The 27,927-nt window shown below is 36.4% G+C and overlaps 1 protein-coding gene across 1 annotated transcript; it reads left to right on the top strand.

The window, feature by feature from the left end:
- Window positions 1-1,752: 1,752 nt before the first annotated feature.
- kcnt2 (potassium channel, subfamily T, member 2) lies at window positions 1,753-27,084 on the top strand. Its single transcript, XM_058763751.1, has 28 exons — window positions 1,753-2,254; window positions 2,463-2,542; window positions 2,843-2,942; window positions 3,244-3,285; window positions 3,381-3,429; window positions 3,597-3,656; window positions 3,869-3,943; window positions 4,482-4,565; window positions 6,147-6,241; window positions 9,216-9,396; window positions 9,754-9,918; window positions 11,882-12,018; window positions 13,822-13,885; window positions 14,904-15,012; window positions 15,137-15,245; window positions 15,658-15,807; window positions 15,928-16,121; window positions 16,983-17,193; window positions 17,316-17,421; window positions 18,371-18,555; window positions 20,454-20,588; window positions 21,200-21,311; window positions 21,459-21,560; window positions 22,273-22,356; window positions 22,475-22,603; window positions 23,294-23,582; window positions 25,462-25,546; window positions 26,526-27,084. Exons 1-28 carry the CDS (start codon window positions 2,166-2,168, stop codon window positions 26,638-26,640), a joined length of 3,336 nt encoding a protein of 1,111 aa, XP_058619734.1. The 5' UTR covers window positions 1,753-2,165; the 3' UTR covers window positions 26,641-27,084.
- Window positions 27,085-27,927: the final 843 nt, after the last annotated feature.

Consider the following 27,927-nt stretch of genomic DNA (forward strand, 5'->3'; position numbering starts at 1 on the left):
TAGTTTTTCAGTCAAGAGTAGTGAGTGATTTTTCTCTTTGTGTTTGGTGTTTTATTAACATTAAAGGAATAATTCACCCCAAAATTAAAATAGACTAGTGTTTGATTTTTATACCTTCATTTACTCACTCAAAAGTTGTTTTAAACCTGAACGAGTTTCTTCTGCTGAAAATAAATGCTATTTTGAAGAATGCGGGAAAACCAAACACTTGCTGGTCTACAGTGACTTCCATAGTATTTTTTTCCCCCTACTGTTAAAGTCAATGTGAACCAGCAACTGTTTGGTTAGCCACATTCTTCAAAATATCTTCTTTTGTGTTCAGCACAAGAAAGAAATTAATACAGGTTTGGGACAACATGTGAGTGAGTAAATAATGACAGAATTACAATTTTAATAACTATCCCTTTAATTACAGTCGGTAGCATGTTTAGTACTGTCCCTTTAAGACCTGCACGCATCTAATATACAGGCACGCATGCGTTTCTCTCAGCTGTTTACCTTCATTTTAGACATAACCAACTGAGTCTATACATAAACCTGGTGTGTTTTGACAGTATTAGCACAAAACATAACTTAGTTCAGTAATCAGGCGCTGTTTGACGGGCTTTTCAGAGCACGCGCTTTGGGTGAATGTGCTCAGAAAAGGCGCTCGTCAGAACAGCACACTGAGTGAAACGTTTAACCAGTAAGTCTTAGAAGCAGATGCAGATAATGTACTTTTGTGACTGCGAATAAGTGCAGTGTCCCGTGAGAGTAACTCTACCGCTGAGTTAACACTGATGTGAATGTATGTGGCGTTGTACAGTATATAGAGACGGCGGCGCCAGAACTGCAGCTGATAGAATGCGCGCTGAAGTACAATACTACAATATTTCTTCAAAAAAGCAAATGGTGGAGACATTTTTATAGTCCACGATCAAAAATCGTCATATCGAACACCTCTACCCTCGGCAGAAATCGCAGACCGGGGGCACCGGACCTTAAGGGCACTTTACCGTCGGACCTCAAAGGGGCAGGGGCTCGAGCCCCCTTGTGCACGCCACTGCTCATACAGATATATATATATATTTTTTTTTTCCATTAAAACCAAAAGTGTTCATCAGTGATTGTATATCAGTAGCAGGGACACGTTTGTGTGCATTTTGTTTTGGTTTTGTGCTTTTACCAGAACGAAGCGCTCGATCGTCTGTGTTGTGCCCGAGCGCGAGAGAACTGATAACAGCGGCAACAAGCGCTCGCCATGATTTCAAAAACAACACATTTCAGCGATAGATCGCCTGTTGTTTGAAACACACCAACGAATTTCTTATCGAATGGAGATGTTTCTAAATCATTAACCTAATTTTTGTTGGGGAGCTCCCTGTTTTTCTGACTGAAAATATATTGCTAAAGCTACTCATGGTCGTATTTTTAATGGAAAATAATAATCATTATTTCTAAATGTGATGTAGACCTAAACTATCTGTGACTACAAATAAACAGAAACAGACGCGACTGAATAATAGGCTGTGTGTGTCTTTCTTTTGTGAAATAACGGTAAATACCACTTTATTTCTGTGTGACTAGTTATCAGTCCTGACACAAACTAATTAGTCACCGGAAGTTTTACCCACGTTATTTCTTACAGTAGCGCCCCCCGGAATCTTGTGGATAGAGTTAAGTTAAAGAATACGGTAGGCTTAACGCCAGAACAGGGTTGCAATTTTCAGCTGTCACTCAGTTAGTCAGTTTGTAGTTATTAATCAATTTCAGAATTCCATACAAACATTTGTTCGATTCCTTTTAACAATAATAGGGTTAAATGGTAAATGTCTACGCAGAGCGCGTTCGTGTGTTTGTCTCTGTTATTTATTTATTTATTTTCTGTGAGAAGAAGCTGCTGCTGAGGGGAAGCCGCTGACATACAACTTCTGACATCAATAGCCTATTTGCATCAGCATTTGCATATTTGCGTCTATCAATCACACTTGCCAGATGTGAGCGTTGACTCTGGGTAGAGAGACAAAGGGATTGGAGAGAGCGATTGCACTTTGATATTGTTTTGCAGCTCGACCCTGAAATATTAAGAATAATTGGAAAAAGGCAAAAGACACAAACAAACTTTGGGGCTCATATAAAGTTGTCTTACTGATCTGGTAAAGAGTTTATTGCGTTTATTGAGAAATATGGCCGGAGAAAACGGAGTGGCACCCTTGCCTAGACACAGATTCGGGGATTTTTTGCTTCGAGAGCAGGCACGGCAAAACGATGTCAAGTAAGTGCCTCTAGAGTCCTCCGTGTTGTCGAATGACTCAAAATTGAAATCCTTATGTATTTTTATATTGTTGTGTTCAAAAACATTATGCTAACTGTATTATACAACTCCAATAGAAAATCAGAGCATCACATTTTAAGAAGTATTTATGAGAGATAACGATCATTCATTGTTTAATCAGTAGCTAATTCTTTGCTTTGCTGTATAGGGTGCAGGTTGACTTCTTCGTCAAAGAGAATAGTTTCAAAGAACGCCTGAAGTTTTACTTAATCCAAAACCAACGATCCAGTATGTCTCAGATTTTTTTCTCTTTACACTTTATTTTCCTGTTAAATTCTCAGATCTTAAAATTATGTTTCTTGTTGCCATAATAAAAAGAATTCAAAATATTTTTGAAAAATATGTATTTTTAAAGAACATTGTTTCTAATTTCACACTGGTCTAAAATAAAATTCAGTTATAAATAATATTTTAAAATGTGTGTTTTGTTCCATATTTATGTTCCAAAAATCTCACTTGTTGAGTGCATGTGATCACATGCTTTTTTGTTCTACAATGGTTTCTAAACACTGTTTTTGTATTATTCAGGTCTCAGTGTGCGAGTGTTTTATCTTTCCCTCAGTGTGTTAAGCTGCATTTTGTATATAATCAGAGTGCTGACTGACTCAAGTGACGCTGATCCTGAATGGTATACATATATATATATATATATATATATATTATTGTTGTAATTTTTTGTGCTTATTCACAGTCAGAAGGACAATATAATAAAACATCTGGCCCAAGTAGAATGAGTTTTGTATAACAAAACTAGACAAGAAATACATTTTCTCATTATGTAAAAGTAACTTCTTATATTCCCGATTACTACAATTTTTTATTCAGTTTACACACTGCTATAAAAATGACTGTTCCATATTGATATAAATGTGCTCTATAAATAAACGTTGTTGTTGTTGTTGATATTTGATAATTTTCTCTCCTCATAGCTTGGACTGTCCATACAATTATACCCTGTTCGAAATCAACTGGTATGTAGTTCCAATGAACTGTAAACAGAAATTAAATATAAAATTGCTCTGATTTATTCATTTGCACCATTTTAATAACCCTGTATTGTTACCAGGGCCTCAATTATTTGGGTTGACCGAAAGCCCGCACTTTGGGGTGCACAGGTAGTCTTGCAGATAAATCTTGTAATATCCAACCATTTCTGACTTTTCTGAGTATTTTTGGATTATTTTGTGAAAGGTTTGTGTTATGGAACCGATATAAGGTTATTAATAATCAATAGAATATTCATTGGTGTTTGGTGTATGTATTTAAGAGTTATTTTCTTTAGGTGTCTGTTGCAGTCATATGTTTATTCATAAGAATCCTGCTGACATATCTACGATACAAGGTATGAATTTATTTATTTTTTGTATTTTCCTAGCTTTAGAAAAGCTAGATGTAGATGTTAGTTTACAAGAAGCATTTTCTAAAACAATGAACCTGAAACCATGGTGCAAAATGAACAAGTAATACAGGCAACCTACCAATATATTTTCCATGCAACTATATCGATAATATCTGTGATCATTCTGTTTGTTTGTGCTTTCTCTAATGATCTAGGGAAACATAAGGCAGCAGGTACTTCAAATAGCGTTTATCTTGGAAATGATTGACACTGTGCCCTTTGTGACTGGAGTAAGTATATCATTGGAAAACTGTTGACACAACAAACAACTGACACTAATAGTGCCGTGATGTTGGCACTGCCACACCTAAACACAGTTCTTTCTGATATAAAGATTATATAAAGATCTATTTAAGGCATAATCCATTAATACGTTCATCTGATCTTCTTTTATTATCAGTGTTGTTTGCTAAAGCAAGCATATCTTATACTTTAGCTTATACATAGGGTTAGAGATTTCCCTAACAACCACACAGCAACTCCCTGGCAACGATCCTGCCTGAACAACCTAGCAGCTAAAAAATATTTTTAAAAAATACTTTCTTTATAATCGTTAACCTTTTTTATAAGTAACTGTAATTTAATTACACATTTTTTCTCAGTAACTGTAATGGATTACAGTTACATTTATTTTGTAATTAAATTATGTAACGCCGTTACATGTCACTAGTTACTCCCCAACACTGTTTTTTTATGGATTACATTTGTATTTTTGTGAAGTGCTTCAGTTTTTTCTAAAAATTGAATGGTTGCTCTTTGTTTTAACAGATTTTTTATTATCCTCTCCGAAACCTCTTCATTCCTGTGTTTCTGAACTGCTGGCTGGCAAAACGTGCTTTGGAGAACATGGTTGTGAGTATACGTTTGGAAGAAAGTATCAAAAAGTATAAAAAATTAAAGGGGTCATATGATGCGATTTCAAGTTTTCCTTTCTCTTTGGAGTGTCACAAGCTGTTTGTGCATAGATAAGATCCCTGAAATTACAAAGTCTAAAATTTCAAAACCAAAGAGATATTCTTTATAAAAGTTAAGACTCTACCACACCCTCCTAAAACGGCTCATTCAAACACGCCCCCACATGTCTATGTCACAGTGTGGGAAGATTTGCAAAACATTGCCCAAATGTATACGCAAAGAAAGAAGGCGGAACTATTATTCTCGCTGTAGTATTGTTGCTGCCGCTGGCGCCGTGTCCTGGAGAGGCTGTGTTTCGTTGTGAAAGTACTTTGTTTGGGCTTCTAAAAGAGGACACAACTAGAAATCAGTGGTTAAGTTTTATTTACAACACTGTTCCAGAACAGTTCAACCCAAATATTCGAGTGTGTGCAGTGCATTTTATGGAGGACTATTTCCTGAACCTGGGAGTAGCCTGCCAGCTGCTCAAAGGCTGTTTCTATAAAGTGGGGCAATTCCAACTTTGCAAGGACATTCTGGCGCTTCTGACTCACAGCCTGTAAGTTTGCTTTCTTATTTAAAGAATTTGCCACTGACTATTCAAATGCAAGTTTTGAGCAGTGTAGAGTAGCAATAGTTATTTGTCGTTTCTCCGATTACAAATGCAGACATGGTAATGTTCACTCGTCGCATCACAAAGACAGCACAAGTCATTATAATCAGTACTTATGTCCCCACTGGATGCAACAAATGCCTCGTTTATAATGGGTTTTATTGTTTTTGTGTCGTTGCGCCAGGACACGGCATCACAATACGGTAAGGGGCGTAACATTTCCGTCTCACGCTTGAGGTATTCGGCCAATCACAACGCACTGGATAGCTGGCCAATCAGAGCACACCTCGCTTCTCAGAACGAAAGGCGGAGCATAGAGGAGCAACAATAATGTACAGTATGTGGAAAATAATGTGGTTTTTTTTAACCTTAAACCGCATAAACACATTGCATTACACCAATTACACAAAATAATGTTCTTTTTAGCAACGCCATATGACCCCTTTAATATATCTAAAGTTCTGTCATGAAACTCTAGATGGTGCTGTCTGATAGGTCTAACTCAATCTGACATAATAACGTCATTATCACATAGCGCAGCTGATTGGTTCTCTTTTGTATCAGCAGCCAATGAGCTCACTGCTCAACATTCAAATACTTGGCTAGTGCTTGCTGTAGCAGTTGCAGTGCACTTCAGAAGGCCTCCACCTCCCCCAGCTCCACCTGTATAGATCTGCTACGGGATGATTCATGTATGCTATATATGGGGGTTATTTCAAATTTGTTATATGTGCAACAGCAGCAGTGTTTTGGATTAGTTGGCAGTATCAAGTCTTGGTACTTGCTCTGCAGCAGCAGCAGCAGTGTAGCAGATCTGTTTTGCCAAGACTAAACACATTAACATTGCCATGTGCATTACCATGCTAAAACCTCTGAGAGTTGTCATGACAGAAATATATTGACATCTTTTTCTCTGTGGCTGTCAGAATGATCTTCATCGTGCTATTCACCGGACACAGTCAGCCATGTTCAATCAGCTCCTCATCCTCACCTCTACCATCGTCTGCCTCACTTTCACTTTGTGAGTCTGCCAAATATCCACTCACATATAAGCAACACACACAAATTCGACCCTAAACTGCTTGTCAGACAGGATTTCCCAACAACTGTGTCTCCTGGGGCCAGTTGCATAAACTTAGCCACCATGTTAAGACTGTGTCTCAAGAACTAGTTTGACCAACTAGCAGTTGGCAAGGGGTAATCAATCTTACTTTTCCAATACAAATAAGACCAATCTACCTTTTCATCACTGAATTAAAAAAGTTATGACCAGTCTTGAAGAAAAAAAATTAGATGACTAACTTTTTAAGACTAGTCTAAACAGTTTATGCAACTGGCCCCTGGTCTTAATCTTAATGTTCGCTCTCGTTTGGCTTAGATTGCAGTATTAGCCATGAAGCATGGTCAGGGTCAGAAACGGATTGATTTGCAGCTCATTTTCTGTGGTTTCTGCTTTTAGAGGGAGAAGCACTTACTCACCACAAATGTACTTGTCCATCCATGTTCACATCCTTATTAATCCCTGGTGTTTTGCCAAGCCAATTGTAAAATAGAGTGGCTCTAAAAAGTGTTGGACATTTGACATTTAAAGAATACATTACACAAGGAGCCGCAAATGAGGGGAAAGGTGGAAGAAATGCATAGGGCCTAGAGCCTGAGAGAGGCCCACGATGTCATCACACACTCACCAACTTTGCAAATGGTTACAGAGAAAAACTGGGCCTCATACACTTAAAGGGATAGTTCATCCAAAAATGAAAATTCTGTCATCAAGTACTCACCCTCATGTCGTTCCAAACCTGTGAGATCTTCGTTCATCTTCGGAACACAAATTAAGATATTTTTGATTAAATCCGAGAGCTTTCTGACCCTGCATAGACAGCAAGGGTCCTACAACGGTCTATTAAATTGTTTAACAATGAAAACAAGTGAGTGAATTTGGACACTGATTGCACCGGAAGAACTGCTGCTTTCACATAGCTTGCTTGCTGTTTAATAATCATTTGAAATGGGCAGCTCCAGTAGTAAGATTAAAGGATTTATCTTGAACTCTGTCACGGAAATTATGTATAAACCCTTGTTAAACAATGTAATAGTCAATTTACAATGATTGTGTTGTATTATGCCGTGGACGAGCACTTTTAAAATGAATGGATGAACTGCGAGTGCCATCTTCTGGCGTGATGCAGGAATTCATTCGGCGCGTGACTCTCACAGTGCATCTAGCCCGTGAGTGTACATTGGTTGTACACTTGTTTTTGCGGTGTATTGCAGGATTGAATGAGTGCACTAGAGAATGTCCACTATGGTTTCGGACACTCCTAAAAATGTCTGTCCCCTCCAATAGTGCCCTATTTGCCCTATATGCCCTATAGTGCCCTATTTGAGGGTATAGGGGGCGATTTCGGCTATAGTGGTGTTTTGTTTTTAAATGATTCAGTTCTTTTGAGCAAATGATTCAATGATTCGTAAAGACAGTGGTCACTTGCTTCAATTTGAACAAACTGGTTGAATGAGTGATTCTATGATTGAATTAAGACTTGCTGCCACCTACTGGCTGTTTAGATTTGTATGTACAGGTAATAGTGTAATTTCATTTTTTTCCAACATTTCTATTAATTTCATTTTGATATACTTAAAATTATATATTTAGAACATTAATCTCATAAAATTATTAATGGAATTATAATTGCAGTGGATTTTGATAAATGATAATAAGGATTTTCTTCTTAATGATTTCGTTTATTTGGTATAATAGCCCTATATTGTATAGTGATAATTAGAGTATATTAAGTAATTAAAAAGATCTTCAACAATACGTGACTTTATTTTATATTAATAAATATGAGAGAGGTGTCCTTTTTTAGGTTAGTGGCTGTATATGTGGATGTGGATGTAATGAAGTCACTGTATGTTTGTAAGTACTTCACAACGATTTTGAATGCAGCTCAGCCAAAACTATCCTTTTTATAACATGATGTTCTGTGAAAATCTGAGCTTCAGCAACTAGTGTCGGCACTAAACTAACTGAGCAAAATGTGCATATTGTATTTCAGCTTTGAAGCACAATTTAAATATTTGTTGGAATGTTTACAAATTAGACAAAATGTATGGGGACTGTTTGAACTTGAGAAGAACTGATGTCATGCATCCACTAAAAATCACCAAAACACCAGTTGGTTAGTTCAGAGAAAAGCTCAAGCGTAATTGTTTTTCAGGTAACATATCTGCAGATTATCTGCTGTAGACCTCAGCAACATTAACTTTCTTTTTGTTGTCAACATATTGGAGGTTTTTCTTTTATCTCAGGACTAAAGCGATATACTAATTGCTCTGTGGTCAAGTGTTCATCATTAGAAATGTACAGACAGCACTACACGATCACCATTACACTGCCAGTAAGTGCATCTCAATGCTTTTAGAGGAGATTTTCACAAGCTGTTTGCTCATAGACTTGGTGTCATTTGGAGGGCTAATGCAGACAGAGAGTCATAGCAAAAGATCTTTGTAATTTCCTGATCCCATCACTTCATGACCATTTGCTATATAAGTCAATGTGTGATGGTTTTACCCACAAATGGATCTCATGTCTCTTCGTAAACAAATATTTGTGCGCATATGCATATACAAATATTTTTGTGCATCATGCATGTAATATATAACATGGTCAGTTTACATTCATTATGACCATCATGCTGATTTTATGCTGCTTTTGCCAGCGTTTACTGATTCTGTCTCTGTGCAAAGTTCATAAATAACTTTGAAACATCAGATTGAATTGAGTGATTCATTTTAAACTCTACGTATGGTCAATCATGAATAGGGAAAATAAAGAACAGTATATCCATATGAAATCATGAGAGGTCAATAGTGGTATTGCTTTTCATTACATTAATACATACATTACTGTAGTATACAGTCCCTCATGTGCTGCAGAATTAACATGGACTCCTTTGTGTTGTCTGCTTTTGTTAATTTGTTTCTCGTCTCTCCAGCATTTGTGGTGTTGAACACTTGCAGCGTGCTGGAAAAAAACTCACAGTTTTTGACTCTTTCTACTTCTGCATCGTGACCTTCTCTACAGTGGGATTTGGAGATGTCGTTCCTGATGTCTGGCCCTCCAAGTTGCTGGTTGTTATTATGATATTTGTGGCTTTAGTAGTCCTGCCTATACAGGTAAGCTTGTCTTGATACTAAACTCTAAAACAGCAATGAATAACAACCATTGTAGACCATATATAGCATGATATACTATGGAAAAATGGATTTAATGGATAAAGCCCCATTTATTCTCACCTTATTATCAAAGTAAGAGCAGGCATAACTTGCAACTTGAATGTTTTTACTTTTAAATTTTAAAGGGTTAGTTCACCCAAAAATGGCTTCAAAATGTTTATACACTTAATGCCTAAATCCCATGAGGGATGTCTCAGAAGAAATATAATCGGCAGCCAAAGTCACGGGAATGTCATTAAATAATGAGAGCTAATGCAGTGCATTATGGTGTATTCTCTGTGTGCTGTGATGCACTAGTTTGAGGAGCTGGCCTACTTGTGGATGGAGCGGCAGAAGTCAGGAGGAGATTACAGCAAGCAAAGAGCAGAAACCGAGAGACACGTGGTACTGTGTGTCAGTTCAACCAAAATCGACCTGCTGATGGATTTCCTAAATGAGTTTTATGCTCACCCCATACTTCAGGTACATAACAAAAATAAAATATAGCTGCAAGCAGCAATTATCTCAGTTCAGGCACTTCATGTGCAATTGTAAAACTATATTGCGTATTATTTAGCAAGCTTGTACATTTACATTTAGTCATTTAGCAGTCGCTTTTATCCAAAACGACTTACAAATGAGGACATTAGAAGCAATCAAAACCAACAAAAGAGCAACAACATGAAAGTGGTTAGCCTAACGCAGTACATGTAGAAAGTTTTTTTTTTTTTTTTAAAGAAAACAAGTAGTTAGAACATAGAAAAAAGAAACCTAGTGTGCTTTTTGTTGTTGTTGTTGTTGTTTTTTTATATAAGAAACAAGTAGATAGAATAGAAAAAAGAAAGCTAGTGTTACTTTTTCAAGAAAAGCTAGCAGTTAGAGAATAAATATGCAATTGATAGAGGGTCAAATGTGTGCGTTTTTATAAAAAGGAGACAGATAGATAAAATAGAATTAGAATAGAGAGTGCTAGAGTTAGAGGGTCAAATGAAAATGGAAGAGTTGTGTTTTTAGCCGTTTCTTGAAGATGGGTAAGGATTCAGCTGCTCGGATTGAGTTTGGCAGGTCATTCCACCAGATGGGAACAGTTAATGAAAAAGTCAGTGAAAGTGATTTTGTGCCTCTTTGGGATGGTACAATAATGTGTCATTCACTTGCAGAACGCAAGCTTCTAGAGGCACATAAGTCTGAAGTAATGAATTTAGGTAAAGGGGTGCAGAGCCAGTGGTGGTTCTGTAGGCAAACATTAATGCCTTGAATTTAATGCGAGCAGCTATTGGTAACCAGTGCAAATTGATGAACAGAGGTGTGACGTGCATTCTTTTCGGCTCATTAAAGATTAATCTTGCAGCGGCATTTTGGATTAATTGTAGAGGTTTGATGGACTTGGCTGGAAGACCTGCCAAGAGAGCATTGCAATAGTCAAGTCTGGACAGAACAGAATTTTTTTAATAAATGGCTTGTAACCACCTAAATTATCGATGAAAAAGACCAATTTCAGCAAAATCATATTCATTTGGCATATAAATACAGTATTTTTACTTTTATATAACCGTTATAATTCCACCTATGGTCCGATCTCCATAAAACTTTGCATGCTTCTTTAGAATCATATGTTGCATGTGCTCAGCTGAGTTTTCGTTTAGGATTTATAGGATTTTGTGTACAATTGACTATGCCTATTTTCTAAATTATCTGGTTATAGCTATCCAAAAGCTACATTTTTAGAGTATTGACCTAGAGAGTCTAGAGAGTTGTACTGCAAAGGACTAGTTCACAAAAGTAGTTTTTTTTTAAATAATCTTAAATATTTAACAAACAATTTGATTGACAGCAGTGGTTCCAGAGGCAAAGTTGTTCAAAAAGAGGAGATCTATCATATGATATGAGTGTTGTGTGTATGTGTGAAACACCGCATGATTACAGTAGCAATTACAAGATACACAAATGTCCTGACATACAGTAATGGCATTTAGGAGAAAGACACTGCATGACAGTTTTCAAGTCGATCGGACAAAGGATGGTGTAGTTATAGCCATTTTTATGTTTTTCTATTTTATAGCAGCACCAAGTGGCCAATCTCCACGAACCAATACATATGAGAACCCAATTTGGTAAATAACTCATTCTGTTCAAGAGTTTTTAGTAGAAGTGGCCCCGCCTACTTTGTACATTTTGGCACCCCCTGGTGAAAATGAAGGGAAAATAAATTTTTTAATAACTTTTGATATTCGGAGTCTAGGGAATCTTTCAGCCCAGATTTAGTTCCAATCGGGCAAAAAAACCTAGGACTAGTTTGCAAAAGTAGGTTTTGTGAAAAATTCAAAATGCTGGAAATTTTTTCATTAATTTCATGAATTTTCATGAAATTTCAACTGTTAATAGTTTTAATTTGAGTCTTGACAAACTTCGTTTATTCTGTCTGTTTGTCGCTGTTGTCTTCCAGGAATACTTTGTCATCATCCTTTGCCCAGTAGAGCAGGACGCGGCGGTGAGACGGGTGCTGCGGTTCCCAATGTGGACACACAGAGTCATATATATGCAGGGCTCTGCCCTTAAAGATCAAGATCTGGTCAGAGCAAAGTGAGTTTGAAGACATTTATGTTTATCTGCTGCGATATCTTGAGCCTTTTTAACACATCCCACATATACACTGGGCTTCTGCTGTGCAGCTGCTGCCATATATAGAAAATACCAAGCTTTCTGGGTTATCAAGCTGAGTATTTCTTCTAAAAACAGACATAAACTATAAGTGATCATATTTGAAATTTTTTGTTGAGTGGGCAGTCAAGAGATATTTACATTTACATTTAGTCATTTAGCAGATGCTTTTATCCAAAGTGAATATATTTCAAACTTGATCAAATTTTCTTTGGGAATCACGTAAGACCTTCGTTCATCTTCGGAACACCGAGAGCTATTGGACCCTCCATAGACAGCAACACAACTGAAATGTTCCCAGGTCCAGAAACGTAGTAAATACATCGGTAAAACAGTGCATGTGACATCAGTGGCTCAACCATTCTTCTCCCCCGAGTTACGTCTTCTGCCATTTTGGAGAGTACCTAAGAACGTATTTGATGTAATCAGCGTTGTTTACGTTCGGGGGGAAAGTGCGCGCATGAACGCAATCTGCATAATAAGCATTGTTTACACTTAGGGTAAAGCGTGCGAATGCATTGTGATACTTTCTAAAATGGCGGAAGATGCAACTCGGGGGAGAAGAATAGTTAGAAAGTATTCTCGTAGCATCGCAAAACTGAAGTTGAGCCACTGATGTCACATGGACTGTTTTACCGATGTATTTACTACGTTTCTGGACCTGGGGACATTTCAGCTGTGTTGCTGTCTATGGAGGGTCCGATATCTTAATTTGTGTTCCAGAGATGAATGAAGGTCTTACAGGTTTGGAACGACATGAGGGTGAGTAATTAATGACAGAATTTTCATTTCAGGGTGAACTATCCCTTTAAAGGATTTAATCATCAAAAAAAATAAATAAATAAAAAAATAATAATCTTTTTGAGATAAAAAATTGTGTAAGGTATCAAGACTTAAATACATTTGACACTGTTGCAAAACTGTGTTAATCTTTATTTAACAGTGTCCTTGTTACAGTGGAATTGTACATTTAACTCCTACAGAAAAAATATATTTTCAAATATATTTTTAAATATATTTAAAAATCTGAGAAAAAAAAAAAAAAAGAATAGCCAAAATATTTTTTCTAAAATATGGTCCAAAATATATTTATGTACATATATTTTCAAATATATTTTAGATTTTTAAATGATTTTGGCAAATTTTGTGTATTTTAAAAATGTATTTTAACAATATAAAGATATGCCCTCCATATATTTCAATCTAAAAAAAATACATTCACATGTCATATTGAAGAAAAGGCTTCAAAGTCAAATCAGCAAAAACATTTGATGAAAAATCAGCAAAGAACAATATTATAAAAAATTCAAACATTATTAAATCACTGTAAATCCACATTTGCATTTAGCCTAAATATACATGCAACTGTAAGATTGGAAATGTTTCTTGACCCTGAAATACATTTTGACAAATATTTTGGAATATGAAGATTGAAACTAAATATATTTTCAGTTTCACAAATATATTTCATTGAGATCCACTGCTTATAACATATTTAGAGTATATTTTGGCCAGAAAAAAATTTACTGTTATTACTATTGTGAGTACATGTAACGTGTAACAAAGACACTGCAAAATAAAGAGTTACCCAAAATGTTTTGTCTTGTTTTAAGCATAAAGCTAACTAAATTCAAAATGTTTACACTTTAAACAATTAAAGAAATGCCAATGGTGTAAGAAACTTAATGCAAGATATATTCTCTGAAATCAAGTCTTTCCACACAGGCTGGATAATGCTGAGGCTTGTTTTATTCTGACCTGCCGCTGTGAGGCTGACCGCAATGCAGCAGTATGTATTACTGAGATTTTTCATCAAAAAGTGAAGAAATTCTTAATTATGATTAAAACATTTACAGCATTATTGTGAAAGGAGTCATGAACTACCTGTTCTTTTTTATTTTGTACTGTTCTTTGAGATCCACTTATAATGTTATTAAGATTTTTACATCAAAAAACATAATTCAGACATAGTTGACCCCCCTCATTAGAACGCTCTGTTTGAATAGGCAGGGCAGATTGTGGACTCTGAAGTAAATGCCCAGAAGAATGAGCTATGATTGGCTTGTTTTGTTTGACAGCTTACATCCTTCATAGATGGACGCTGCTGTGATTTAGGTTCAAAACACATAAATACTCAGTACATGTCAAACAATCTGTAATAACAGACGAAGCAATAGCGATCACATAATAAAAACACACACTTACTCACACTTGTGTGGTGTGACATTACTGTCGGATCCAATATAGTCGGTACAGCATCGTCTTTTAGTGTCAATCTTTCTGAAAATCCTGCCTTATTTGTAAACAAATCTGCAGTAAAATGAAGTGAACATTTTATGAAGTTCTTACTGATGCGGTCTGGAACTTCTTTAATAATGAAGTTCATTAAATAAAGTTTTTTTTTTTTTTCTGCGTATACCTGTTTGCCGCTCTTGTCATTTACCTACTACGTGCGTGAATAAGTGGGCGGGGCTATAAGTGGACTTCTGCGGAGGCGGTGTTTATCCACACTATTTTGTCATAAATTGGCACATTCCACAAGCTGTCGTTTTGGCAGACAGGCTTCAATATACACTGTTTTTAGAGTAACGAAAGTTTTGAATTCTGAAACATATAGGATGTTTTTATAGCACAATGACCTCTTATATGTCAAAAGATCAAGGGAATTTTGATTTCTCAGTTCATTACCCCTTTAAGTCATCAGTGAAGGAATGGGACATATAGAATATGTTTGTTTTTTTCAGAGCTATATTTATGATCATTTCTATGAATATTCCACCTTTAATAACTTATTTTTTTCTTCTCAGGATCACCAGACCATCCTGAGGGCTTGGGCAGTGAAGGACTTTGCTCCAAGTTGCACTCTTTTTGTTCAGATTCTCAAACCAGAAAACAAATTTCATGTGAAATTTGCAGGTACTGTTAAATCGGTCTTTGTAGATGATTCCAGAACATTTCAAACAATGTATGAATGCAGCGAAAGATTTGGACTTTGACGTAGATCTTTCCAACACAGTTGTACTGCTATTTCGCCCTTCAGATCATATTGTTTGTGAGGAAGAGTTTAAATACGCTATGCTGGCCCTGAACTGCATCTGTCCTGCCACGTCCACCTTCATCACCCTGCTGGTGCACACATCTCAAGGCCTGTGAGTGCACTAGCCTGATGACATATCAAAGGAATAGTTCACCCAAAAATGTTTTGAGGCTTGCACCACCGCAAACCCTAGTAGTAAAAAAAAAAAACCTATTGTCAGATTTTACTAAAGCTGTGGACATAGATGTTTGTGCATATGCATTTGTAGGAGCTTCCCTTTCAGATTTTTTATGGAGTTAAATAAGTGGGCATTTACACAACACTATTTTCAACTAAAAACATAAAACATTTTGTGTATTTTGGACTCCAGAGAATTTTCCACTCCCACAGGCGACTGCGATCTCATGCTAATTTGCCCTGTTTAGTGAATCTGTGAATTTTGTTATTCACTCACCCCCAAATTGTGAAACTCAAAAGGAAAATTCTATATGATATAATATATGATATGATGTGTATCTCTGCAGAGAGGGCCAGCATTCTCCTGAGGACTGGCACAGGATTTATGGGAAATGCTCAGGAAATGAAGTGTACAGCATTGTTCTGAAAGAAAGCATCTTCTTTTCTGAGTATGAGGGAAAGAGCTTCCCTTATGCCTCCTTTAATGCATATAATAAGTGAGTATGTGGGAAAAGCTTATTTGAGAAATGCATTACAGTACATTTGAAAATGACATTTGATTCCTCAAAAACGGCCACTTCATACTTCTTGTGTAAATATCTCTCTCATGTTTGTAGGTACGGCATCTGTCTCATTGGAGTCTGTCCTGACGACACTAAGAATATACTGCTGAACCCTGGTCCTCAGCACATCATGAAACCTTTGGACGTGTGCTTCTACATCAGTCTCTCCAAAGAGGAGAACTCCTGCTTTAAGGTCAAGAAAGGAAACAAGACTCGACCTCCAACCAGCAGCGCTATTACTAGCATGGGTCAGACAAATAAACATTATAATAATTCAAAGAAAGATAATGTACATATCACAGCAATACCAAAGTTTGGGGTCGGTAAGTTTTTTAATGTTTTTGAAAGAAGTCTTTTATGCTAACCAAGGCTCTATTTATTTGATCAAAAATGCAGTAAAAATGGTAATATTGTGAAATATTATCACAATTTATAATAAATGCTTTCTGTGTTAATATATTTTAAAATGTAATTTATTCCTGTGATGCAAAGCTGAATTTTCAGCATCATTACTCCAGTCTTCAGTGTCACATGATCCTTCAGAAATCATTCTAATATGCTGAAACAAAAATCAAGAAACATTTCTTATTATCAATGTTGAAAACTTTCGCACTGCTTAATATTATTGTGGAAACAGTGATATATTTTCAGGATTTCTTCATAAATAGAAAGTTCAAAAGAATAGCCTTTACTGCAACTTTTGATTTAATTCGTCCTTAATGAATAAAAGTATTATTTTTAATGTTCTTTTGTAATTAAAAAAAAATAAAAATCTTATGTAAAACACAATTGGTGAATTTTTGAAGAGTATCCTGCCCACTTTTTTTCCATATAATGTAAGTGAATGGGTGTGTCGACTTACAAAATGACAAAAAGCACCATAATCTTCCCCTCAGCCTTGGTGAGCATGAGAGACTTCTTTCAAAAATACTACGTATGTGTATTTCCAAACATTTTAAATGAGTTTCAGCAGAGGAGAAGCATTTCATTGCATAACAACTTAAATTTCAGACCTTTGGTGCACTTTAAATTCTCTCAAAAACGTGGATGAAAAATGTGATGTTGTTTCTATATTTTTGTCTAAAGCTTTTTGTTTGTATTTCCTAAAGGTACCATGGCTATAGACATGCAGGAAATAAGCATTCCGTCCAGTTTAGGTCCATCATTCTCAACTGAATCTAATATATCTGAGACCAAAAAACCAAACATGGTTCCTGTTCTGGAATTGCCTGATTCATCTTCCTTTCAGACTGGCAACCTGCTCATCGATGAGTCAAAGAACCCATGTCAGCCCTGCACTAGAAGTGAAGGCAGCAATGGGTAATTATTTCTTTCACTGAGAGAGAAAATAATCTGTTTGTTTGATTAAATGTCAACAAAGGAACATTGAGTAATGTCAAGAAAGCTGCTATGGGAATGAAATCTCCTGAACTTTTTTGCAGTTACATTAAGGGATATCCTCCAGATTTACCCTACATCGGAAGCTCACCGATACTTTGCCATTTACGGAAAGAGAAAGCACCCAAATGTTGTATGCAGCTAGAAAAGGTATTACATACAGTATCTTGATTACACTTGGGTGGACAATCTAAATTTACAACAATAATTGTACTAAATTACTACAAGTAGCAAGTAAAAGGTTAAGTTAAAGTGATTAAAAGCAACAGTAAAAACATTTACAAAAGATTTCCATTTCAAATAAATTGTGATACAATTTTAGAAGTTGAAAAGAACACCGTTTCCACAAAAGTATTAAGCAGCACAGCTATTTTCAACATTGATAATAATAAGAAATGTTTCTTGAGCAGCAAATTAGCATATAACACTGATTTCTTGATGATCATGTGACACTGAAGAATCAGATATTCAGCTTTGCATACAGTAACTGTCAAAGGTTTGGAAACGTTACAATTTTTGCTTGCCAATGCTGCATTTATGTGCTCAAAAATACAGTAAAAACATTAAATTGAGAAATAGTGATAAAATTTAAAATAATATTTTCTATTGCAATACATTTTGAAATGTAATTTATTTCTGGGAGGCAAAGCTAAATTTGAGTCCTGATTATTAAAAATGCAAAAACTGTTTTTAACATTGGTAAATAAGAAGAACCCTTATTATTGACCACCAATAATAATTCAGCAGCAAATCAGCATTTTAGATTTCTGAAGGATCATTGAAGACTGAGAGTTATGATGCTGAAAATTCTGCTTTGATCAAAGGAATAAAGTTTTTTTTTTTTTTTGCATTATAATAATATTTCCCCTCCCATTTTTCCCATAAAGGTTTTATGAATATGCTTTAAATATTCACTGTAGGCTCCTGGGAATCACTGGTTTTATGTTAAATTGTAATTTTCTTTTTATTATTTATTAGACAGAAAAGCAGTGAAATACACTCAATTCATCAAGGATAACACAACAAAGCAAAAAAAAGAAAAAGTTGTTTCCATTATGGTCCTTGATGGTAATATTGCATTGCTTTATTGTCTTGTCAGTTTTTGTCCAAGACCTGCAACCACAAAGACAAAGAAGATGTCAAAGCATACGGTTTGAGGAATAAGCTCATCATTGTGTCTGCTGAGGCCACAGGAAATGGCCTGTACAACTTCATTCTCCCATTACGAGCCTCTTACAGATCAGAGAATGAACTGTGTCCCATCGTGCTGCTCTTGGAACATGAGTAAACATCCTAATTTTACACATCACTCTCCTTCACCTCATTCATTGAGCTTTACCTTAGTTGCCAATATCTTGTAGTCTTGTAGTTATAGTTAAATTTCCCCTGATGTCTACTTAATATTGAATTTCTTTCTTTTAGGCCAGACGCAGAGTTTCTTGAGACTGTCTGTTGGTTCCCAATGATATATTACTTGCTTGGATCAATCGACAGGCAAGGGACATTTTCAAGAAACATGAAACATTATCGTGTTTGTTTGTATCCTGTCCTCAAATAATCCATTTACAGTTTGTCGTCCGGAAGAAGATAAGCATGCTGCTGTACACTGAGAATCACCTTCTTGAGATAACAAAGTCATTGTATTAGCTCACTCACTTGACAGTAGAATGCCGAAGGAATGAGTCCCAAAACCCAGAAACAAATGAGCATTTTTGAACTTCTGATTCCATCGTTCTGAATTCAGAAAACCTGGGTTTTATTGTCATTCTAAACCCCAATTTTAACCCCAGGTGTAGTTTAGAAGTGGGGTTAGCACTGCTGTTTACCCGGGGTTATGAAAGCCTGCTCTGAAGCAAGGTTAGCACTGCTTATGTGGTGCCAAATGTGTACAGTGTATAACAATCTAGTGTTACAATGTTATGGCTAGATGCTTAGAAACAGATTCCCACTCACATGCCTTGTATTCATGTGCTTTGGACAGTCACAGAAACACTGTGCACTGAGTGAAAAATTGTGGCAGAAAATGCGTCATTTGGAGGAAAGAAAAGACCGTCTCATACCTTCATAGACCAAAAAGTTAATTCCAGAAAAACTAGTAGTATAGTCAGCAATATATAAGATGCTAGTGCTATCATGTAAACAGACCACACGTTGCGTTAATCTGATCAATGACACTGAGTTGAACCACACTTTGGGGGAAATCTGAATACTGAAGCCTGATTTGTTAACATTTGTGCAGCTGCACAAACTTCTGGCATTTAAGTCCACCAAAACAGGCAGTACTGACTGCCTATATAAGTCAGCCCTGAATGCCATTAGCACACAGTAGACACTGTAGACAACTCACTAAGGGTGCAAGACAATTATGCAGACAAGATCCGTGCCTGAAGGGCAGGGATGTCCAGATCATAAATCCTAGCAAAGGAAGATGGTGACGACCAGCCAGCTGCCTGGCAAATATCCCCAATGGTAACTCCACTGGACCAAGCCCAGGAGGACGCCATCCCCCTAGTGGAGTGGGCCCTCACTTAAATGGGGCACTCAGAGCCCACTGAGGCTACTGCATGAACTATCCAGCGGGATAATCTCTGCTTCATAACTAGCAGCCCTTTAGTGCGGCCTCCGAAGCACACAAAGAGCTCCTCTGAGTACTGATATTGGCTAGAGCGCTCCTCATAAATCCTGAGGGCCTGGACCAGGAGAAGTAAGTTAGCTCCCTGCTCATCTTCTGAGTAAAGGAGAGCTAACAGGGTGATGACCTGCGCTCTGAACGAAGTAGAGAGCACTTTAAGTTAGTAACCTAGCTTGGGTTTGAGGATGAACTTAGTCATTTGGCCCAAACTCCAAACAGGAAGCACTCACCAAGAATGCTTGTAAATCACCCACACGCTTGACAGATACTAAAGCTAGCAGCAGGGTGGTCTTAAGCGACAAGGGCTGGAAGTTAGCCACCTGGAACAGCTCAAACGGAGGGCCTCAAAGGGCCTTGAGGACTGTAGACAGGTCTCAAAAAGGAACAGTATGAGGGCAAGATGGGTTAAGTCTCCTGGCTCTATTAAGCATGGAAGGGGTGCGTCCCTTATCCAGCAGCTTTTCTGCAGTAATTCAAAAGCCAATGGGAAATCTTACTGGCTTCTTGTCTAGGAAACCAGAGTGATGCAAATCTATCTATCTCCTTACAGTCTGGATGACCTGTTGCGTTGTGGCGTCTCGTTTGCTGCTAATATGGTGGTTGTGGATAAGGAGAGCACCATGTCCGCTGAGGAAGACTATATGGCTGATGCAAAAACTATTGTTAATGTCCAGACCCTGTTCAGGTCAGAGACTGCTTGAGATTTCGAGATTCCCAAAGAGTTCAGTATATTTGAAATTACCCATATGTAATGAAGTTGCAATTTACTACGTTTAAAATACATTTCTTAATCAAGTACGTCACATGTCAACGCTTCAAAATAAGTGTATTTTGTTTTTTTTAAAGCATAGCAAAAGATTATTAAATTATAATTGAAAATATGCTTTAAAAACATTACAAAGTGTAAAAGTCTACTTTAAGTTCACCCAAAAATGAACAATCTGCCATAATTATCCGCCCTCGAAGTTGTTTCAAACCTGTATGAGTTTCTTTCTTCTGTTGCAAACAAAACAAGATATGCTTCTTCTAAATATCATCTTTTGTGTTCAGCAGAAGAAAGAAATTGTTAGGAAACATAGTCATGAAACTGTAAGCACACTTTAGGCACACTCTTTAGTTGGCTTTTCATTTCATTATAATATCATAGTACTTTATTTATTTTTTTATTTTATTTGTAAAAACATATCCTTGTAATATTTGAAATACACAAGTGCTTATTCAGTTCAATTAAGAGCACTTATTTTTCACAAGGCAACAGAAGATCTTAAGTGATTGAAATGAATGACTCGTCTGTAGGTTGTTCTCCGGCCTCAACATCATCACAGAGTTAACTCATCCCGCTAACATGAGATTCATGCAGTTCAGTGCAAAGGACTGTCACACACTGGCCTTCTCCAAACTAGAGAAGGTGAGCAGACATTCATAACATGCTTTCTGTCACTCTCATTTGAATAAATCATAAAATAATGCTTTTGCTTTGATTAAACTGTTTGAGCCGAAAACCTTCTTTCCATGTTTTATTGATTTATTTTTTTTGCATGGCTTCACGGAGCAGAAAGAACGAGAGAAAGGCTCAAACCTGTCCTTCATATTTCGCCTGCCTTTTGCAGCTGGTAGGGTGTTTAGCATTGGGATGCTGGACACACTGCTCTATCAGGTACTAAGACACCAAGTGCTGCTGACTGTTGAGCTGAAATAATTTTTGCCTGTGTGCCTGCTAATGACCACTAGATGGCAACATTAGCAAGAATGCAGATACTAGATGTAAACTCTAGGTGTCCTTACAAATACAGATCACATTACATATCAGTCATTACATTTGTGGAATTCGTTTTAGCACATTAAACTATTTTCTTTCCTATATACAATACCATTCAAATGTTTGGGGTCAATACATTTTTTGGAAATAAATGAATACTTTTATTAAGCACTGATGCATTAAATTGATTTGAAAAAAAAGTGACAGTAACAATAGTCCTGCACAATTGTTTTCAACATTGATCATTAAAAACGTTTTCTTGAACGTTTTCTGAAGGATCATGTGACACTGAAGACTGGAGTAATGATGCTGAAAATTCAGCTTTGATCACAGGAATAAATTACATTTTAACATTTTAAAAATTACATTAAATATTAAAATGAAAGACACTTCTTTTAAACTGTAGTAATTTTAGAACATTACTGTTTTACTGTATTTCTGATCAAATAAATGAAGCTGTGGTGAGCATAAGACTTTTTTCAAAAATAAAAAAAAATCTTACTAACCCTGAACATTTGAATGGTATGTATTCTCTTGCTGTTAGAAATCATAAATGTTCATGCCTTTAAATTTGTCCATAATTGTGCTAGAAGTGCTTCTGTTGTTTCAGTGTTTTGTTAAAGATTATATGATAACCATCACCAAACTGCTGCTTGGACTAGAAACCACACCACAATCTGGTTTCTTATCTTCTGTAAGTATGACGTTTAACACTAGCACAGTGCCCACATACTCATTTAAATTACTTTTATGAGATTGCTATTATTTGATGTTGCTTTAGAAGTGTTACAGTGTTGTGTGTTACATTTCAGATGAGTATCACAGAGGAAGACTTGTGCATTGAGACGTATGGCAGACTGTATGAAATGCTCTCCTCCACTGTAGGAGACATTCCCATCGGCATCTACAGAACTGAGTCTCAGATACTTGAACCTCCTGAGGTTTCATTACATTCAATCCAACTACAACACATGTACACTTTTAGATCAAGAGAAACAGTTACACTGGGAAGGAAGGGATAGGCAGGAGCCAGCTTTACCCTTTACTTAGTCATTAGTTTTTACCAATTATGTGAACTCCACAAATACTTGATCATTTTTTTCAGGATTCTTTGATGAAATGAATGTATTGCCATTTTTGTATCAATTTTGCACTTTTTTTTTTTTTTTTTCAATTTTGCAGAGAGCACCTTTAATGGCAGAAACGGGCTTCCATATTAATAAAGCTTGAAACTGCCCAATGTCCAGTTTTTCAAAAAATTAGAGAAATTCAGGAAAATTGAGTTGTCACTCAGTATGTGCTAGTTTTGTAACCAAATGTTAGCTATTGCCAAACATTTTTCCAAAATTAAAATTGTTGGATAATTTTTCTCATTATAACATTGGTAACAAAGTTAAATACTTGCATATAATAGAAACTGAGAAAATGCAATTAGATGTTACAATTTTTGGAATTGTTCCTTTTACAAATAAAAATAAAATGCAGTAACAGGGCTATTAAAATTAAGAATTTTCTGCAGTTAATTGAATAAAAGTTACAGATTAAGAGGTTAAAATTATGTATTGTAAATATCAGCATGTTGGAAATATCAAGAACGACAAGACAAACACTGTTGTTTTTCTTTCTTCTAGACACCACAATCCGAAATTTCAGACAAGGTGTCAGTCTTTGAGGAGGGAAAGGACCCGGAGGAGCAACAGCAGGGTCCTAACTGTGAAATGCCAGACATCCAGACTCCGTCTCTGCGTCGAAGGAGCATGCAGTGGGCATCCAATCTGCTGGGGCCGTGGCACGCTGAGCGCGAAACAGACAGACTGAGCCAGCAGCGTGGCGTCCTGCTCTCATTCTCTGAGAGACAGGAGCTCACTGAGCTGGTCAAGAAACGCATGAAGAACCTGGGCCTCTCCACAAGGGGATTCGGTGAGACGCCAGTCAAATTTTACAGTGAAATCATTTCAGAATGAAGTAGGATGTTATTTAGAATGTTTACAAATGATTTTATTTGATTTTAAGAACTCTAGAACCAGGGTGCACACTTAACCTTTCCTTAATTATCTGACAAACCCTATTTAACTGGCAGCCTAACTTTTCAGTTTTCATTGACTTTGGAAGATGGTGAGCCGTTCTAAAATAACTGAAACCCTCTGACACCAGGTTGTCCAGATGAAGGCCAATAGCAGTCAATAGCAAGAGACGATTTCTAGAACATTGCATCTTTACAATGTAACTAATCAAGTTCCCCAAAAAGACTGGTTGTCCACGAAAGACAAATGCACAGAGGGCAGGAGAATGCGGAGAATCTCAGGCAATCGGTTCAGCACTGCAGCTGGAATTGCTTGCCAGTTCAGCACTGAACAGAGTAAGAATCTGTCTCGGCTTACAGTGAAAGTGCACCTCTCATCAGCAGAAAAAATAAAAAGGCTAGGCTCACCTTTGCTTAGGAGCATGTTGTGTGGACAGAGGAGAACTGTTCACTTCAGTGATGAAAGCAAGTTTAATTTATTTGGATTTGATGGGAAACATTATGTTCGTCGTCAAACTGGGGAAAGACTGAACCCAAAGTGTGTAAAGAAGTCAGTGAACGATGGAGGAGGAAGTGTCATGGTTTGGGGGATGTTTTCTGCAGCAGGAGTTGGGCCTCTTATACAGCTAAATGGCAGAGTGAATGCAAATGTTTATCATAATCTCCAACGGCAAAACACTGTGCCTTCCCTGTGTTCATCGTCCAATCAGCCAGCAATTTTCATACAGGACAATGCTGCCTCCTGTCACACAGCAAAACGGGTGATGCAGTTCGTTAAAGCTGAAAACATTGTCCAGTCCATCGTCCTGATCCAAACCCTATTGAAAATCCTTGGTGACAAAGTTATGGTTAAGAAACCCACCAGAGTCACCGAACTGTGGAAGAAGCGTGGACCAAGATCACACCAGAGCAGTGTGAGAGTGATGTCCTTCAGCCACAGATGTGCTTAAGTCATTCAAAGCAAGGGCCTCACTTCCTACTAATTTTGATCTCCACTATATATATCTGTGACCCTGGACCACAAAACCAGTCTTAAGTCGCTGGGGTATATTTGTAGCAATAGCCAAAAATACATTGTATGGGTCAAAATTATCAATTTTTCTTTTATGCCAAAAATCATTAGGATATTAAGTAAAGATCATGTTCCATGAAGATATTTAGTAAATTTCCTAACGTAAATATATCAAAACTTAAGTACTTCAGTACTTAATTTGGACAACTTTAAAGGCGATTTTCATCAATATTTAGATTTTTTTTTGCACCTTCAGATTCCAGATTTTCAAATAGTTGTACCTCAGCCAAATACTGTCCTATCATAACAAACCATACATACACAAGCTTATTTATTCAGCTTTCAGATGATATATAAATCTCATTTTCGAAAAATTTACACTTAAGACTGGTTTTGTGGTCCAGGGTCACATATTTGTATTTAAATGTATTTGATTTCATACCTCCTGTTTTCAGGTGAGTGTCTCGTTATTAGGAAATGGTCCTAGAGTTCTTTAGAATTACACATTGTAATGACTGAAAACCTCTAGAACAGGGGTTCTCAACTCTGGCCCTCGAGGTCCACACTCCTGCAGAGTTTAGCTCCAACCTTGATTAAACTCACCTGCCTGTAGCTTTCTAGTAATCCTGAACACCTTGATTGTGTATTTGATTAGGGTTGGAGTCAAAATCTGCAGAAAAGTGGGCCTTCGAGGGCCAGAGTTGGGAACCCCAGCTCTAGAAGAAGATTGTGGTAATATTATTAACATTTGTCTCTCAATCCAGATGAGCCGAATAATAACCAGAGCAGTCACTCATACGCCTTAATCAACCCGTCACCAGATACAAGACTGGAGCTTAATGATATTGTGTAAGTGAAGTTGAATTTATTGCACTTCATATAGGGACACTGCATCAAATTCTAGCAAAATTGTGATTTCCTATTTTCTAAATTATAAGCCTATTTTAGTAGTTTTGCATTGTAATAGACAATTTTATTATTATTATTAAAATACTTAAAATCAAACTATACTAAATCCTGGGCTACACTTTTCGATAGTCCACTTTAGACATTCTAATAACTATAAGTAGCTTTGCAACTACATGCCAACTAATTCTCATTAATTTGCAACTACATGTCTACTAACTCTGAGTAGACTGTTAGGTTTAGGGTTAGTAGAATAAGTTGACATATACTTAATGTTTCTCATAGTCAGTATGTTGTATGTTGTGGACCCATCAAAATAAAGTGTTAGAAGATATTAAGCAGACAGTCTACTAATACTCTAATGACTGCTAGTTGACATGTAGTTGCAAAGTTACTTACTGTTAGTAGAATGTCTAAAGTGGACTATCGAAAAAAAGTGTTACCTCAGCTAACACTACATATACTGTATAATATGCATATATTTTACAATTAAAAATATAAAATAATAATAATAATAAATATATTATGATAATATATATATATTACACACACACACACACACACACACACATTATATTAAATTGATAGCCCAAAACATGCGCAATTACAGTATGAGTGTTTTTTTATTTTAATGAGAATTTGGAGGTGAAATTTTCTTAATTGTTATGAAAAATAGAAAACTATGTCACTATAAAACAAATCTTACTGATCTAAAAGAGGACATTTTATTTTTAAAAATGTATATTTTATGATCTCTTGTATAAATTTAATTTCTATTTATTGGATTTCTGTTTATTATCCATGCTGTCTGTTGGTTTTAGAATGCAGTATGACCAAGACATGATATTCAGCTGAATGGTTGTGCCTTATATATGTGGCTGTAGTTTTATGTACATTTCAATTGTATTTGTTTTGGTTTCAGGTACATAATCCGTAAAGATCCTGTCTCATTAAATCTGAACAATACTGACAACATCAACAACAGCATGAGGAGCGATTCACAAATAAGAGAGAGGAACACAAAGAATCATCTCTGAATGGAGATCATACTCACAACAGCTGTTTATCTTCACTGTGACACAAGTAATGCTTCTTCAGCATTAGGTTAAGCTCTGAAAGCCATTAATGTATTACCTATACACAGCTCAGTTTAATGCATGTAAAACCTTTGCTTTATCATACTGTATTTATTCCTGCCTGCATGCTCCTGTCCTGCCTTATGCTCAGACTGACACACAGAGGTCAAAGGTCACAGACAGTGATCCAGTTAAAGTTCTCTGTTTCTGGCTGGAACTCACATTAGGCAACTGCTGGATTCCTGTCAGACCCAACTGCAGTAATGCATGGATCTACATTTCTCACATTCCACTACATTTATATACATAGTGCCAGTGTAACCCACCTAAAAAGACCACAAAAATATCTACAATAAAGAATATTGAAAACACTGGATATTAACAATTACTAAATTAAAGTAATATTTCAACCCAAAATTAAGATTTTGTCATTATTTGCATATTTTGTGGTGCTCTAAACCTATATGCTGTTACTGTTCTGTGGAGCAAAAAATAGAATAATTGTACCCAGTGGCGGCTGCTGGTCTTTCAAAGAGGGGAAGCTCATTTTCGGCCTACATCATAAAAATTGTCCATTTATTTATACGTAAATTCTGCCCTACGTTCCTTTTCAAGAAAATGCTCTGTGACCTTGTCGTACCAACTAGGCGTCTTTTCCAGTGACGCTAGCCTAGCCTACTGTATGAATGAATGAATGAACAAACAATCTAAAAAAAAAAAAGATATTAAACTCGACGGAGGAAATGTGGGAATAAGGTTAAACTGAAACAAGGAATGTGGTGTAGGCCTATAATAGGGTTGTCACGATACCATAAAAATGTCTTATGATACTATACCAGCTTAATTTATAATGAAATTCTACAAAATGAATCAAAATTTTATAAATAAATAGATGTAAGTGAAAACAGACAATATTATTCTCTGAATACTTAATTAATGTGAATGAATGACTGGCTATTGTTATCCATGAAATGATCTAAACAAAACTCATCTTAGCACTGCACAGAAGCTGCATGAAGTGACATTTAGATGTGGCATTTATTCATTTAGACTGTATGTATCATTGCATAAATAATGTTATGAGATTAATGTTTTAAATACTAAATTCTGAATATAGAAATATGTAGGAAAATAATGTAATATGCCTACTTTAGACGGGAAACTTAAAAAACGGCCAGCAGGTGGCAGAAGATTGTGACTGAATCACTGAGTCATTCAAATGATTCTTTCAAAACGGCTGAATCCTTC

The sequence above is a fragment of the Onychostoma macrolepis genome, chromosome 02 (assembly GCF_012432095.1).
Source record: "Onychostoma macrolepis isolate SWU-2019 chromosome 02, ASM1243209v1, whole genome shotgun sequence".
Taxonomy (NCBI): Eukaryota; Metazoa; Chordata; class Actinopteri; order Cypriniformes; family Cyprinidae; genus Onychostoma; species Onychostoma macrolepis.

Coding starts and splice junctions, on each gene's coding strand:
- kcnt2 (XM_058763751.1), top strand. CDS start 2,166: ATGGCCGGAGAAAACGGAGTGGCACCCTTGCCTAGACACAGATTCGGG. Junction 2,943..3,243: donor AGTGACGCTGATCCTGAATG/GTATACATATAT, acceptor CTCTCCTCATAG/CTTGGACTGTCCATACAATT. Junction 20,589..21,199: donor AATGTCCAGACCCTGTTCAG/GTCAGAGACTGC, acceptor ACTCGTCTGTAG/GTTGTTCTCCGGCCTCAACA.